General features: G+C 44.1%; 1 protein-coding gene across 2 annotated transcripts in view; it reads right to left on the minus strand.

The window, feature by feature from the left end:
- lrp6 (low density lipoprotein receptor-related protein 6) overlaps positions 1 to 16,663 on the minus strand; it is a 206,020-nt gene that overhangs the window by 25,915 nt on the left and 163,442 nt on the right. For both annotated transcript variants that reach the window (XM_086009067.1, XM_086009069.1), the window contains exon 8: positions 1,903 to 2,119. In XM_086009067.1, coding sequence (XP_085865193.1) covers positions 1,903 to 2,119 — 217 coding nt within the window. The remainder of the gene's footprint in view (positions 1 to 1,902; positions 2,120 to 16,663) is intronic.

The raw sequence follows: 16,663 nt of genomic DNA on the forward strand, positions 1-16,663 counted from the left end.
TGTAAGACTGCTTGTCCAACATCCAGTTCTGGATGAGCAGAAATTTTCTCCAATTAAATATTGGGAAGACCAAAGCCATTGATTTCGGTCCCCGCCACAAACTCCGTTCCCTAGCCACTGACTCCACCCCTCTCCCTAACATCTGTCGGAGGTTGAACCACACTGTTCGCAACCTTGGTGTTACAGCTGACCCTGAAATGAGCTTCTGACCACATATCCGCAGCAGCATAACTAAGACCGCCTATTTCCACCTCCATAACATCGCCTGTCTCCACCCTTTGCTCAGCTCATCCGCTGCTGAAACCTCATCCATGCCTTTTTTACCTCTAGACTTGACTATTCCAACACAGTCCTGGCCGGCCTTCCACATTCTACCCTATGTAAACTTGAGGTGATCCAAAACTCGGCTGCCCGTGTCATAACTCGCTCCAAGTCCCGTTCGCCCATCATCCCTGTGTTCGCTGACCTATATTGGCTCCCAGTTAAGCAATGCCTCGATTTCAAAATTCTCATCCTTGTTTTCAAATCCCTCCATGGCCTCACCCCTCCCTATCTCTGTAATCTCCTCCAGCCCCACAACCCCTACCCAGAGATATCTGTGCTCCTCTAGTTCTGCCCTCTTGAGCATACCTGATTATAATCGATCAACCATTGGTGGCCGTGCCTTGTTGCCTAGGTCCTAAACTCTGGAATTCCCTGCCTAAACCTCTCCGCCTCTCTTTCCTCCTTTAAGACGCTCCTTAAAACCTACCTCTTTGATAAAGCTTTTGGTCACCTGCCCTAATTTCTCCTTAGGTGGCTCGGTATCAAATTTTGTGTCTCATAATTCTCCTGTGAAGCACCTTGGGACGCTTTACTACGTGAAAGACGCTATATAAATACAAGTTGTTGTTGTTAATGGACAATAGCAAAATTCTTTACTGTCTGTTACTTTTCTCAAGCCACCATACGTTCCCCAACAGCACACTTCTCGCAATCTAGTATACTGTATTCGCTGCTACAGCGATTTACTTGTACTTCTCGCAATCTAGTATACTGTATTCGCTGCTCACGATGCGGTCTCCTCTACATTGGGGAGACCAAACGCAGATTGGGTGACCGCTTTGCGGAACACCTCCGTTCAGTCCGTAAGGGTGACCCCGAGCTTCCGGTCGCCTGTCATTTCAATTCACCGCTCCATTCCCACTCGGACCTCACCGTCCTTGGCCTCTTGTACTGTTCCACGGAAGCTCAACATAAACTCGAGGAACAGCACCTCATCTTCCGATTAGGCACTCTGCAGCCTTCCGGTCTCAATATCGAGTTCAACAATTTCAGATCATAACCTCGGCCCCTATTTCATTTTTACTTATATTTTTCCACTCCTTTCCTCCCCCCCCCCTTTCCTTTTGTTTCTCTCTCACACCTGGCAGCTATCTTTTGCCCTGCCAGTACACTTTACACCTAATCCCAGCCTATTACCATCTCGTCTAGCTTCTAATCTCTTTTACTTCTTTTGGTTCTTTTATTCTTTTGTCCGATCGCAGCCCTGCCTTCGATCTAGTTCCTTTTCTCTCCAGTTTTGAAGAAGGGTCAAACCCGAAACGTCAACTCAAATTTCTCTCCACGGATGTTGCCTGACCTGCTGAGTTTTTCCAGCATTTTCTGTTGTTATTTCAGTTAAGATAGGTCTGTCTACAGACATTTTCATGGATAACTCAAAACTGCTTCTTGGTAAGAACTTGAGTTTTATTCAATTCCCTTTACCTAGGTTTACTTAAATCTCCAAACAACCTACATCAATGCACTTTATGCATGCCTATAAGTCACTATTCAATGGCAAATGCAGATATTTGCTTGGAAACACCAAGAATAAGAAAATCCTTAAAAAATGTAGGGTTGGCCACCAAGGTCTTTACTTACCCAAGATCCGATGAACATTTGTGGCCTTTAAGCCCATCAAATCAGGCAGCTGGTCAATAATTATCTCTCGTTCAGCAGATGTTTTGTGAACACGTTCAATGCTACGGCGCTGCCAATCTGTCCAGTAAATGTAGTTGCCCAAAAGAGTAAAACCAAAGATGTGCGGTAACTTATCCTCAACAAGGACTCGCCTACCAGTGCCATCACAGTTCATTACCTGTTTTGTACAAAAAAGATAAAGTGTGCATTTAACAATATAAAGTACATAACTAAGGGAAAGGTGGATTATTAGGGCAGGTCTTTAAAACACAGGATTGGTGAGTGTTCCAGTTTAGTTCCCCCTTTCAGCCATCTGGTGCCAGGAGGAGCACATTAAAGAATGGGTCAAAATATTTCTGGAAAGGGGATGAGAATTTCCAAAAATCATGATCCACATTGGAACCAATGATATAGATAGAAGAATGCTCGAGATTTTCCAGAGGAGGTTTAATAAGTTAGAACATAAGACATAGGAGCAGGAGGTGGTCATTTGGCCCCTCAAGCCTGCTCCACCATTCAATAAGATCATGGCTGATCGGATCTTGGCCTCAACTCCCACTTCCCCGCCCGTTCCCAATAACCCTCAACTCCCTTATCATTCAAAAACCTGTCTGTCTTAGACGCTAGATTGCAAAACAAATCAAGGGTAGTATTCTCGATTGCTTCCAGTGACATCTGCTGGACAGGTTGAGGAGAGGAAGATTAGGAAGGTCAACATATGGCTGCAGGGCTGGTGCTGGAGGGACAGGTTCATATTCTTGGGGCATTGGAGCAATAATTTGCATCAGTTTTTACAGATCAATGTGGAAATGAGAATGGAAGGATATGGAATTTTTTTATAGATAACTGTACAAAAGGATTTGGTTCTGAAAAATGAGCAGAACTCAAGGTGGATAAGTCCTTGGGCCCTGATGGGGAGCAACCTAGGCTATATAAAGAAATCAGAAGAGAGATAGCAAAGGCTCTGGCCACAATTTTTCAATCCTCAGATATGCAAATTGTACCATGTAGCCAATTCAGCACTCTTGTTCAAGGAGGGAGATGAGGCTAAACTGGGTAACTATAGACCAGTTAGTATAATATAAGTTGTGAGCAGATTCTGGTATTATGTAATGAGAAAGGATTAATTAGCAATCTTGTTGTGCGAGGCCCCTTGGGGCGGAGCGATCATAATATGATAGAATTCTTCATTAAGATGGAGAGTGAAGTAGTTGACTCAGAGACTAGGGTCCTGAATTTAAATACAGGAAACTACGATGGTATGAGGCGCGAGTTGGGTAGGATGGATTGGGGAATGTTACTTAAAGGGTTGACGGTCGATAGGCAATGGCAAACATTTAAAGATCGCATGGATGAACTACAGAATTTGTTCATCCCAGTTTGGCATAAAAATAAAACAAAAAAGGTGACTCAACCGTGGCTAACAAGGGAAATTAGGGATAGCATAAGATCCAAGGAGAGGACATAAAAATTGGCCAGAAAAAGCAGCAAACCTGAGGATTGGGAGCAGTTTAGGATTCAGCAAAGGAGGACAAAGGGATTAATTAAGAGGGGGAAAATAGAGTATGAGAGTAAGCTTTCAGGGAACATAAAAACTGACTGTAAAGGCTTCTATAGATATGTGAAGAGAAAAAGATTGGTGAAGTCAAGTGTAGGTCCCTTGCAGTCAGAATCAGGGGAATTTATAATGGGGAACAAAGAAATGGCAGACCAATTAAATACATACTTTGGTTCTGTCTTCATAAAGGAGGACACAAATAACCTCCCAGAGATGTCGGGGAACATAGGGTCTAATGAGAGGGAGGAACTGAATGAAATCAGTATTTGTAGTGAAATGGTGTTAAGGAAATTGACGCGATTGAAGGCCGATAAATCCCCAGGGCCTGATAATCTACATCCTAGGGTACTTAAGGAAGTGGCCCTAGAAATGGTAGATGCATTGCTGGTCATCTTCCAAAATTCTATAGATTCTGGAACAGTTCCCATGGATTGGAGGGTAGCTAATGTTATCCCACTATTCAAAAAAGGTGGTAGAGAGAAAACGGGGAATTATAGACTGGTAAGGCTGACATCGGTAGTGGGGAAAACGCTAGAGTCCATTATAAAAGATGTAATAGCAGAGCACTTGGTAAACAATGACAGGATCGGACAAAGTCAACATGGATTTACAAAAGGTAAATCATGCTCGACTAATCTACTGGAATTTTTTGAGGATGTAACTGGTAGAATAGATAAGGGAGAACCAGTGGATGTGGTGTATTTGGACTTTCAGAAGGCTTTCGATAAGGTCCCCGTATAAGAGATTAGCATGTAAAGTTAAAGCACATGGGATTGGGGGAAAGGTACTGACTTGGATAGAGAACTGGCTGGCAGACAGGAAGCAAAGAGTTGGAATAAACAGCTCTTTTTCCGAGTGGCAGGCAGTGACTAGTGGGGTACCGCAGGGATCGATGCTAGTACCCCAGCTATTCACAATATATATTAATGATCTAGACGAGGGAATTAGATGTAATATCTCCAAGTTTGCAGATGACACAAAGCTGGGTGGGCGTGTGTGCTGTGAGGAGGATGCCGAGAAACTCCAGTATGATTTGGACAGGTTGGGTGATTGGGCAGATGTATGGCAAATGCAGTATAATGTGGATAAATGGAAGGGTATCCACTTTGGTGGCAAAAACAGTCGGGCAGATTATTATCTAAATGGCAATAGATTGGGAGAAGGGGAAGTGCAACGAGACCTGGGTGTCCTTGTGCACCAGTCGCTGAAGGCAAGCATGCAGGTGCAGCAGGCGGTTAAGAAGGCAAATGGTATGTTGGCCTTCATAGCAAGAGGATTCGAGTACAGGAACAAGGATGTCTTGCTGCAGTTGTACAGGGCCTTGGTGAGACCACACCTTGAGTATTGTGTGCAGTTTTGGTCGCCTTATCTGAGGAAGGATGTTCTTGCCATGGAGTGAATGCAGTGAAGATTCACCAGACTGATAGCTGGGATGGCAGGAACGACGTATGAGGAGAGATTGGGTCGATTGGGCTTATACTTGCTGGAGTTTAGAAGAATGAGAGGGGATCTCATTGAAACTTATAAAATTCTAACAGGACTAGATGCAGGAAGGCTGTTCCCGATGGTGGGGGAGTCCAGAACCAGGGGTCACAGCCTAAAGATAAGGGGTAAGCCATTTAGGACAGAGATGAGGAGGAATTTCTTCAAATCAAATCAAATCAACATTTATTGTCATTGTCATTGTTAGTGCACAAGTGCAGTACAACGAAATGTAGGCTTGCGGCTCCCAAGAGTGTACATTTAGATTAAGACATTTAAACATTCAACATACATTTGGCTTGTAATACATTAACATAAACATAATAAAGTGCATTGGCAAATGTGCAGGCTTTAGAGTTTATTTCTGGAGTTCAGTAGGATGACAGCCCTGGGAAAGAAGCTGTTCCTAAATCTGGTCGTACGGGTGCGAATGCATCTGTAGCGTCTCCCAGATGGCAGGAGGGCGAACAGACTGTGGCTGGGGTGGGTAGGGTCTTTGATGATCGACCGTGACCTCCGTAAACAGCGTTTCTGGTATATGTGCTCTATGGTTGGTAGCCGGGTGCCGGTAATGCATTGGGCAGTTTTGACTACCCGCTGCAGGGCTTTCCGGTCATAGTAGCTACAGCTGCCATACCGTACTGTGATACAGTTTGTCAGGATGCTTTCTATTGTGCAGTGGTAAAAGTTAGAGAGGATCGGGGGTGACAGGTTACATCCCTTCAGCCTCCTTAGGAAATAAAGGCGCTGCTGGGCCTTCTTCACCAGAGAGGAGGTACAGGTAGACTACCCTTTATCCGGACTTCCGAAAACCGAAACCCTCTAAAAACCGAAGGTTTTTTCGGTCAGCGTAAGTTGTGCGCACGACATGACCAGAGTGGCGCACGACTTACAGGCCTAGCTGAATAAGGGATAGTGTAGCATTTTTCCGCACTTCTGAAAACTGAAATCGCTCCGCGTAAGTGTACCAGCCTTTATCCGCACATCCGAAACCAGAAAACCTCTGAAAGCCGAAAGTGGAGCAAAGCATGACTTCTGAAAACCGAAATGTATCCTTTATCCGCACTCCCGAAAACCGAATTACCTCTGAAAACCGAAGTGTTTTCGCGCACCTTCCGAAATCCGAAATTTTCCTAAAACCGAAACACGGCTGGTCCCGAGGTTTTCGGATAAAGGATAGTCTACCTGTATTGAGGGACCAGGAGAGGTCTTCCGTGATGTGGACTCCGAGGAACTTAAAGCTGTCCACCCTTTCCACCACAGCCCCATTGATGTGGTGAACCTGGGGAATTCACCCAGAGAGTGGTGAACCTGGGGAATTCTCTACCACAGAAGGCATTTGAGGCCAATTCATTGAATGGTGGAACAGGCTCAAGGGGCCGAATGGCCTACTCCTGCTCCTATCTTCTATGTTTCTAAAGATCAATTAGTAAGCAATTATCAAAGACCAACCTAGATTTGTTAAAGTCTAGTCAGGTTTGGCAAATTTGAGTTTACTTTTGAAAAAGTGACCAATTGGATAGATAAGGGGAATGCAGTAGATGTAGTGTATATGGACTTTCGGAAGGCTTTTAGTAAGATCTCTCACAAGAGGCATGTTAGAAAGGTCGGGCATACATGTCATAGTTCAGGATTCTTTAGCTATTTTTCCACAGAAAAGATTTGAACATACATAGATTTTAATGTATTCTAAGCAAAAGCTATCGAAAAAGGTGCCAGCTTTTTAGGAGAACCCCATACTGAGTGGTGGACACATAGGCAGACGAGAGGTATTTAAAGTGCAGGAAAGGCAGTTGTTTTACACAGATCCCAGACAGTGGCCAACTCGTTAGCAATATCTGGCAATTCAAAGACATCTAGCACCTTGGTGTTGAAACACTCTTTTGATCTCTACTAGTCTTTGTAGAAAGACTTGGAAAAATTGGGACACAGATCATCAGAGACAATACAGCAGCAAGGGAAATACCTCTGCCCTGGTCAGAGAGAGGTTGTGTTTTTATGTTAAGAGTTGACCAAAGTGGGCTAGTATATGTGTGTTCTTTATTTTGGAATAGTTTGCAAACAAAAGTTACAATGGGCTGTAATTTGCGGCCCCTACGGGTGCGTACACGCTCGTAGGGGCCGCGCAAATTCCAGGTTTCGGCGTGTGAAGCGCATGCGCAAAAACCCGGAACTTGCGATCCGTCATCAATTCTCTTGACAGATCATCCGCTGCCCAGGAAAAGGGCCTCCGCGGGTGGAGAGTTCCGCTATTTGCCCAACTTCTGCCCAGCGAATGCCCTTGAAATTCTTACCACTGGTAAAAGCAGGCCTTAGAATCATAGAATAGTTACAGCATGGAAGGCGGCCATTCGGCCCATCGAGCCTGTGCTTTTACCAGGCGTAAAAGTTTTAAAAATGAGAAAAATTACATTTTATCACTCATTTATACATTAAAAATCCGGTCCAATAAGGTAAGTTTATTTTTAGCTCCATTAAACCATATCATTTCCCCCCCCAAAATTAAATTTGTTTAAAATATTAAATGCATTTTAATTAATTTTAAATATGTAATTAATTTTTTTTTCATGTGTTTTGTGTTTTTTTTTTATAAAAGTGAACCCCATTCATACTTATGGGAGTGCCGTACTCCATACAAGTATGAATGGGGATTCTCCTTCTTTCATTGGTTGGGCAGGCCCACGTGACCCCAGGAGCGCTTGCGAACCCAGAAAGGCCCAGGAGCGCAAATCTACGAACCTCCAGGTAAATTCGTAGCTTTTTTTGCAGGTCGGAGGCATCCGCCTGTGGGAAGCCTCTGACTGCAAATTTTGGGCCATTGATTGTGTGGTGTATGTACCTTTAAGAGCCCCTGTGTACTGTAATGCCGGTAGTGGCCACTCGGGCTATATAAGCCTGTATAGTGTCTTGTATCTTTTAGTTCACCTCCAGACTTTGTTCAGTAAACACCTGTTAAACCAACTCCTGCATTCCGTGTCTCCATTAACACACGGATACAACAGTGGCGACGAATTGGAAACGGACTTACCTGCAATTCGGCAGCACCTCAAGGAGATCGATTCCTCAGACGAAGGTCGAAGAAAAAAAAAAAGAAAAAAAAAACTGTGGTGTCACCAGCTAGCCGGGCTGGTGGCAGGTGCTGCAATAATCCTTCCTGGGCGGGCTGGGGCTCGATCGGCTGGCTCTGCAGCGGGGCCAAGCAGCGAAGGCGGAGGCAAACAGAGACGGAGGGTGGAGCACTTGGGAGACGGCCGGCGCTGCAAAGCAGGTCGGCGTTCGGACCAAGCAGAGGGAGGGAAAAGTCCCAGAGAGTCCGGCGGGAACGAGTCTCCAACCATTAAAAATATCTGTGTAAATAAAAACCGCGGAGAACAGCGTTGTCAGCAGCGGCAGCGGCGGGAAAGCGCGGAAGGCGCCATTTTTTCTCGGCAGGGAAGCAAGGAAAGCGCGGGAGGCGCCATTTTTTTCAGGATGCCCAAGACTGGCAATATTACTGCTTTCGATAGTGATATAGAGGATTGGACCACATATGTGGAAAGAGTGGAGGTATATTGCACAGCGAATGAAGTAGAGGATGATAAAAAGGCATCAGTACTTCTAAATCTAATGGGCGCAAGGACATACGGGCTGTTACGAAACTTAATCACTCCAGCCAAACCGATGGACAAGAATTTTAAGGAGATTGTTGATACCCTACAGGAGCACTTAAACCCAACACCGCTGCTGATAGCGGAACGATTCAAATTCTTCAGGAGGAATCAGCACAAGAATGAAAGGAACGCTGATTACCTCACCGAATTCAGAAAGCTGTCAAAGCACTGCCAATTCGGGGCAGGACTGGCAGATTCTCTATGAGACAAATTCGTCTGCGGTCTCCAAAATGAAGGAACACAGAAAAGGCTACTTTCTGAGAAAGATTTGACACTGGACAAGGCTTTCAGTGTGGCTGTATCATACGAAGCAGCAGCAAGAGGAGCTGCAGAGATACAGCAAAAGCCACAGGACTTCGGCACCCATGAAATGACATGGGGTTTCGAGAGATGTTATCGCTGCGGCAGATCCACCCATGACCAGAGGGACTGCTGGTTCAAGGACAAAGCATGCAGGCAATGCGGAAAGATGGGACACATTGCACGTGTATGCCGATCTGGAAACAAAAAATCCACTGACAGAAAAAAAAATCAATAAAGTACAGAAAGGTACAAATGATGACGGACAGTAGCTCCGAAGACCAGAAGAGCGATAGAGACTCCGGAAACAAGAGACTAAGCTGTCTCAAATTACATAATGTAATTGCCAAAGAAGATTACCAGACCATTTGGGTTACCCTCACGATAGCGGGGTCCCCAGTTAAAATGGAGCTAGATACAGGATCAGCTCTGACCGTCATAAGTCGACGGGATTACGAGCGGCTATTTCCGCATATACCTTTGAAAGACACATCCATTATCTTGAAGACATATACAGGGCAGAAAGTATACCCCAGAGGGAAAATAAGGGTGCCTGTTGTATACAACGGCAAGGAAATACAGAAGTTGTATTTATACGTTCTGCAAGATGATGGTCCACCGCTGTTGGGAACGTGAATGGATTAGGAAGATACGTTTAGACTGGCACTCCATTCAGGCACTGACGGTGACCAGTAAGAAAAAAAACGATGACGTCATACCTGAACGATTAAAAGACATCTTGGCCAACGCCAAAGAAGTGTTTCAACAGGAACTAGGAACCTTGAAAGGCGTCACCGCCTCAATAAAAGTGGAAGATGCGGCAATTCCCAAGTTTTTTAAGGCAAGGCCGGTGCCATACGCAATTCATCCAGCAGTCAAGGCAGAGCTGGAGAATTTGGAAAAGGCAGGCGTGTTATCCAAGATAGATTGGAGCGAGTGGGCAACACCCATCGTCCCGGTCATGAAGAAAACGTTGAATAATGATAAATCTGAAGAACCGAGAAAAATTCACATCTGTGGGGACTTCAAGGTAACTGTAAAACCGGTCCTTCACACGGTACAGTATCCTCTTCCGAGGATAGAAGATATTTTCGCCTCACTATCCGGAGGGAAACGTTTCACCAAAATTGACTTGGCACAGGCATATCTACAGATGGAGGTTGAGGAGGCCTCTAAAAAGTATCTCACGATAAACACACACAAAGGCCTGTACCAGTACAATCGACTGGTTTTCGGAGTAGCATCAGCTCCAGCTATCTGGCAAAGAGCTATGGAGCAAGTCCTGCAAGGGATTCCGGGGACTCAATGCTACCTAGACGACATCCTTGTAACAGGAGAAAACGACAACGAGCACCTTGCCAATTTGGAGCAGGTGCTCACTAGGCTGAGAGAACGGGGCCTACGAGCAAATCGCCCCAAGTGCGAATTTTTCCAGAAACAAATATCATATTGTGGCCACATAATTAATAAGGAAGGGTTGCATAAGTCACCTGAAAAAATTGAAGCGGTCATAAAAGCCCCAGCACCTGAAAATGTCTCACAATTAAGGTCGTTCCTGGGATTGATAAATTACTATCATAAATTTTTACCGAACTTGTCAACTGTTCTGCACCCTCTTAACGCACTGCTACAAATGGGAGTAATTTGGAGCGAAGACTGTAAACGTGCCTTCCATAAATGCAAAGGCTTGATCACGTCCAAGGAAGTGTTGGCTCATTACAACCCATCACTGCCAATCAGACTGGCGTGCGATGCATCCCCTTACGGCGTAGGAGCGGTATTATCACATAGATTCCCTGATGGCTCGGAGCGGCTGATAGCTTTTGCGTCACGCTCATTGAACTCAGCTGAGCGTAACTATGCCCAGGTCGACAGGGAGGCACTCAACCTGGTGTGGGAGGTGAAGAAATTCAACCATTACCTACACGGACAAAAATTTACCTTGTTGACTGACCATCAACCCCTCGTCTCCATATTCAACCCTAAAAAGGGCGTTCCCATTATGACAGCGCAAAGGCTACAGAGGTGGTCCCTTTTCCTAGGGGCACACCAATATGACATAGAATACAAAGGATCAAAACAGCATGGGAATGCTGACGGTTTATCGCGCCTACCGTTGCCAACGGTAGAAGAGGTACCTACAGTGGACCCAGTGGAGATGTTCCACTCAACCATAGTGGAATGTCTACCAGTAACAAATTCTACCATTGAAAAGGAAACGAGAAATGACCCGACTCTCTCACGAGTCTACGATTTAACGGTGAAGGGATGGCCAGCACATGGCAAACCACTGTTGCCAGCATTCTCACAAAGAAGAGAACAGCTGTCAGTGTGCCGAGGAACCTTGATGTGTGGATCCAGAGTGGTGATTCCACCCAAACTCCAGGATAAAGTGCTAAAGGAGCTTCACGAGGGGCATCTGGATGGAGTGAAAATGAAGAACCTAGCCAGAGCGTGTGTGTGGTGGCCAGGTATCGATGGAGACATCGAAGAAATGACCAAGAGCTGTCTAGGATGCCAGAAGGTCCAAAACGCCCCACCACAAGCCCCTCTACATCCATGGGAGTGGCCCTCATCTCCCTGGCAAAGGGTACACATCGACTTTGCTGGTCCATTTATGGACTCAATGTTCTTAATCGCGGTTGATGCACACTCCAAGTGGCCGGAGGTAATAAAGATGTCCTCCACCACCACGGAAAAAACCATCACAGTATTAAGGACCATATTTGTCAGGAATGGGCTGCCTGAACAGATCTGTTCTGATAATGGACCGCAATTTGTGTCCGAAGAATTCAGGAAGTTCTTAAAAAACAATGGGGTTAAGCACTACATGTCCGCCCCATACCATCCCGCCACCAATGGATTAGCTGAAAGGTTTGTCCAGACCTTCAAGAAGGCCATAAAGGCCATGGGTAATGAAGACATAAATCTACAACATAAGGTAGATAACTTCTTGTTTGCATACAGGAATGCAACACATGTGGTTACAAACCAAACTCTCGCCATGATGTTTTTCAATAGAAGACTAAGATGCCGGCTGGATTTGATCAAGCCAAACATCAGAAGGGACGTAGAGAACCGGCAATTTCAAGGCATGAATGAAAGGCCAACTAGAACCTTCCAGATAGGTCAACAAGTTTTGGCCCGGGACTACCGTACCGAGAAATGGCAGCCTGGAACTATTTGCACACGACTAGGACCGCTGATGTATACCGTGGACATTGGAGAAAGCATAATAAGGCGCCATGCTGACCAGATCATAGAATCATCCGAAAAGGGACAACCTACGCCACAACTCTATACGCCTAATGATGAAGCAGAGATACCCATAGTATCTACCTCCGATCCGGTGATACTGGAACCAGATGAACCCGACACTGGCATTCAAGCCGAATCGACCTTGCCAAAAGAACCTACTACACCACCGAAAACTACTACACTGCCGAGGCGTTATCCGGACCGAGTCAGGAAGCCTCCAGAGAGACGGACTTATAATTGATTAACTGCAGCAAATGTGTAGATTATTGTTCTTGTAAACATGTTAATTAATGATTACTTAAAATGTTATGTACTGGTTGTCTAAAAGGGGAGGAATTGTGGTGTATGTACCTTTAAGAGCCCCTGTGTACTGTAATGCCGGTAGTGGCCACTCGGGCTATATAAGCCTCTATAGTGTCTTGTATCTTTTAGTTCACCTCCAGACTTTGTTCAGTAAACACCTGTTAAACCAACTCCTGCATTCCGTGTCTCCATTAACACACGGATACAACAGATTGTACCAAGTGTCTCTCATCATACTCTTTCGCTCTATATGTTTTGCTTACTGTGGAATAAAGCCGCTTACAACCGAAACATTGTGTCACCTAATGATAACTCGGTTCACCCTCGGAGAGATTGGAGGAGTACACATATGGAAGATACAATGATCCAGCCTAGAACACAAGGGAATTCCACTGTCGCACTCCCGGATCCCACTACCGCACGAGTAGATAAAGGACAGTGGGGATTACTTCTGTAAGCAGGCAAACAGACCTCTTAAGGGAGTGACTGAGACCACAGAACCCAAGTAGATATCTATAGCAGACCTGAGTTTGTAACAGTATAGTATAAGAGGATATAACATAACAGCACAAATAGAAAGTTGCTTGACAGAGAGGAAAGAAAGATTTAGGATAAATAAATGGGTGTTGATCAGACTGGAGAAGCACTGAAAGTGGTGCAGACCAAGGGTCAGCGCAGAGTCCACTTTCTTCTCATATGCAGATGATTTGGAGTTGGGTGGAGGGAACACAATCTCAAAATTTGCTGATGACACAAAAGTAGAGGGTTTGGCAAACAGTGAGCTGGACTGTACAAGACTTTAGGAAGATATGGACAGGTTAGTGGAGTGGGAAGCTGCAATTTAATGTGAATAAGTGAGAAGCAAGACATTCTGGGGGGGAAAAAAAAAAACAAGGAATGGGAACACAAAGGAAAGACACGGAAAGTTGTGGATAAGCAGCGAGACCAAAGGGCTCAAATACAAAACTGCCTGAAAGTGAGAGTGCTAGTAAATAAAGGCAAAGAAAATGGCAATAGCATTCTGGTTTTACAAATAGCTATAAGAGAAAAGAAGTCATGATGAATTTACATAACATTGGTTAGGCCACAGTTAGAGTAGGTGTGCAATCTTGGGTATCCAAGTACAGAAAGGGCGCGAAAGTCATACAATGTAGTATCTCCAGGATGAGAATCTAGTTATGGGAAGCAAACTATTTCTACTGGAGCAGAGAAGGCCGAGGAGATTTAATAGAGGGCTTCAAAATTATGAAGAATTTTCATAGAATCAGTATGGAAAGACAAAGATTCATCAATTTAAAATCATTACTAAGAGCAAGGATAAAGGTTAGTAGAAATGCATTTACACAGAGTTGAAGTTTGTGATGCTTTGGTAAAGAGAGAGGTTGCGGCAGAGACCATTGCATCTTTTAAGGATAAATATTTAAAGCAGAGGATAACACAGGGCTCCGAGGAGAGTGCAGGCCACGGGATTTGTTTTAGATTGCTCTGGCCCATCTGGCACAGGCACGATGGGACAAATGATCTTCTGTGCTTTTAACTTCTATGGTTCTAACGAAATAAAAGATTTTCCTCTCTACAGGTTCTACATAAAATAAATTTCAACACACTGTAACCCAGTTCTTGGTGTATACAGGACCACAACACAAAATAACCCATAGTTCAGCACAAAATGATACCGGAATGGCAATCACGCTGATAAATAGGAATGGCTGGTGGGGAAAAGTAACACCAGAGCAGAAGCGGTGCTCTCCTGGGGTTGGGAGCTCTTCATTTGACTATACTGTATTGTACCCGATCTTGGACTATCTGAATAGAAAAATGGTTACTGGCATGTCACTTTGATGAATGCCATAAATTCCCCCCGCCCCAATATAAAAACTGTTACTTCTTAGTTAAGTTAATTCACAAGGATATCATCTAAAGTAAAGACAGCATTAAAAAGAGTGCACATTAAAGTTTTTACACACACAAATGTATAAATAAGCTTTGATATATAATAATCAGCCGTACAGTTTTCAAATAATATGGCCTTTTCACATTTAATGATATGCAGCTGCTGTAAAAGGAAAACCATATACATACGGTTGCCACGTTCCTCTTATTCTTTCATCTACAGTATTAAGAATCATTACTAACAATGCAATATTTACACTTTTATTTGGGACCAAATCAACTGTAGACCAACTTTACCAAAGCAAAATTAATTTAATGTACAAAGCTATGAGTACACTTCAGGATCATGAACAAAGGAGTCATTAGTTTAACGCCCATCACACCCATTAAATCCTCCAGTGTATGTTATAAGTTTTCCACACGATTCAATCTGTATTGACTGAACAGTAAACAATCCAAGTACTGTAACACTGGTAATCAAAAACAGACAAATCGAGAGTACAGCATTTAATTCACCTGAATGAAAACAAAGCAAAAGATATTCATTTAAAATGAACTCAATTTCAAGCTTCTAAAAAAAAAAAAAATTATTTCCTGATTTTTGATTCTCTCTTATCTGAAACCCCACCCTGCTCCCTACTAGGCCAAGCAAATAATCTGCTCTCAGCCTGGCGTGCCTGGTCAATCCTCTCTACCACTATGGACTAACACCTGGCCATTGCTCTGCATCTCTTCTCTCCCCCAATGTCACAGCCAAGATCATTAACTCACTGTACAGGAAAGAGGGCAGGCATAAACCCATCCCTTACCACCACACAGCACAGGGCATGTGTACCACCGTACTGCCTGAAGAAACGCAAGCTGGAAAGAATTCCGGAAAAATACTCTACTGGATAAAGTTCTATTTTTTTCTTAAATTTTTTTAAATTTTTTAATTTAATTTTTTTTTTTTTTTTTTAAGATCAACACAAAGTGAAAACACGGGCTGTTTTTATAGCAAAACCCTTCTGAATTCTTAATAGATATGTGGTGCTGTGCTTCCACTATTCCAACATTTTGAAGATTTCTATTATGGATTCATGTTAAAACAATTTCTGGATTAAAACTAAGCCAATTTGATTTTTTTTCCTCCAAACTGTACCCAGCTGCCATTTCTGCCCATTTGAGATAAGTGCAGTCGATATTGTCATAGATAACAGCAAAGTAACCTACAGAGCTCCATTGCACAGTAGTGTGACACAGCGGTATATCAACACTTCCCCTATGAACCAGTAAATACACGTTCAACTCAGATTCTTTGCATAGTCAGTTTTTACTCTATAGCCTAGTTATAGAAATGAGGCAGCAAGAGGAGTTAAGCACAAAGCATGCCATCAAACACCCCCAGGGTAGGTACAGCACGGGTTAATAGAGTAAAGCTCCCTCTACAAAGTCCCCTCAAACACTCCCAGGACAGCTACAGCATGGGTTTGATGGAACACTGTAGAAGGAGCTTTACTCTAACAAATAGTCACAGGACAGGTACAGCACGGGTTAGATACAGAGTAAACCTCCCTTTACACTTTCCCATCAAACACTCCCAGGGCAGGTGTAGCACAGGTTAGATACAGGTTAAAGCTGTCTTAACAATGTGCATTAACTTTAGAAGAGTGAAGCAGTTTGGCATGATCATTGCCAACAGCATCTAATCTTTGTGTTCTCTTTGATTTGAGAGTTTAGTGCTAAGTTGTGGGCAGTTTATGGTGTGTGGGGAGCATGCCCACAAAGCAGCAGGTTCAGCCCCCAAATTCACGTCGTGTAGGGCCGTTACAATACACGGAGAGAAAGAAAGAGGAGACGTCCCTCAGGCGCAACCCTAGGAGGTGAAAGGACAGCGTGCTGACTAACCATACCATCCAGTTCCCACTGGTGTAACTGTCTACAAAGCATTAAACCCAAGGACACTGCAAAGGGCAGTGATAGGGCCATGTCTTTGGAACAGGTGTGTGTGTGTGTGTATCTGTGTCTGTATATCTGTGTCTGTGCTGGGTTTGTTTCACATGCCCTTTAAAGCGATGAATCATTGACAGTCAGCGATGAGTGTGTACTGCTGTTCTCAGAATCGTGTGTACAGGATGTAGGTGGTAACTGGACACTCGAGACAAATGTGTTTTAACCTGTGGAATCTTTCATACCTGGGTAAGTATGTGTACTCTATGTCCAGAGATAAAATCCCCCCTTCCCTCCCAACCGTTCTTTATTGAGTTGCATTCCATTCACCTCACGTTTGAAATAGGTC

Source organism: Somniosus microcephalus, chromosome 16 (assembly GCF_052327205.1).
Source record: "Somniosus microcephalus isolate GS21.2 chromosome 16, FLI_Smic_1.0, whole genome shotgun sequence".
Classification (NCBI taxonomy): domain Eukaryota; kingdom Metazoa; phylum Chordata; class Chondrichthyes; order Squaliformes; family Somniosidae; genus Somniosus; species Somniosus microcephalus.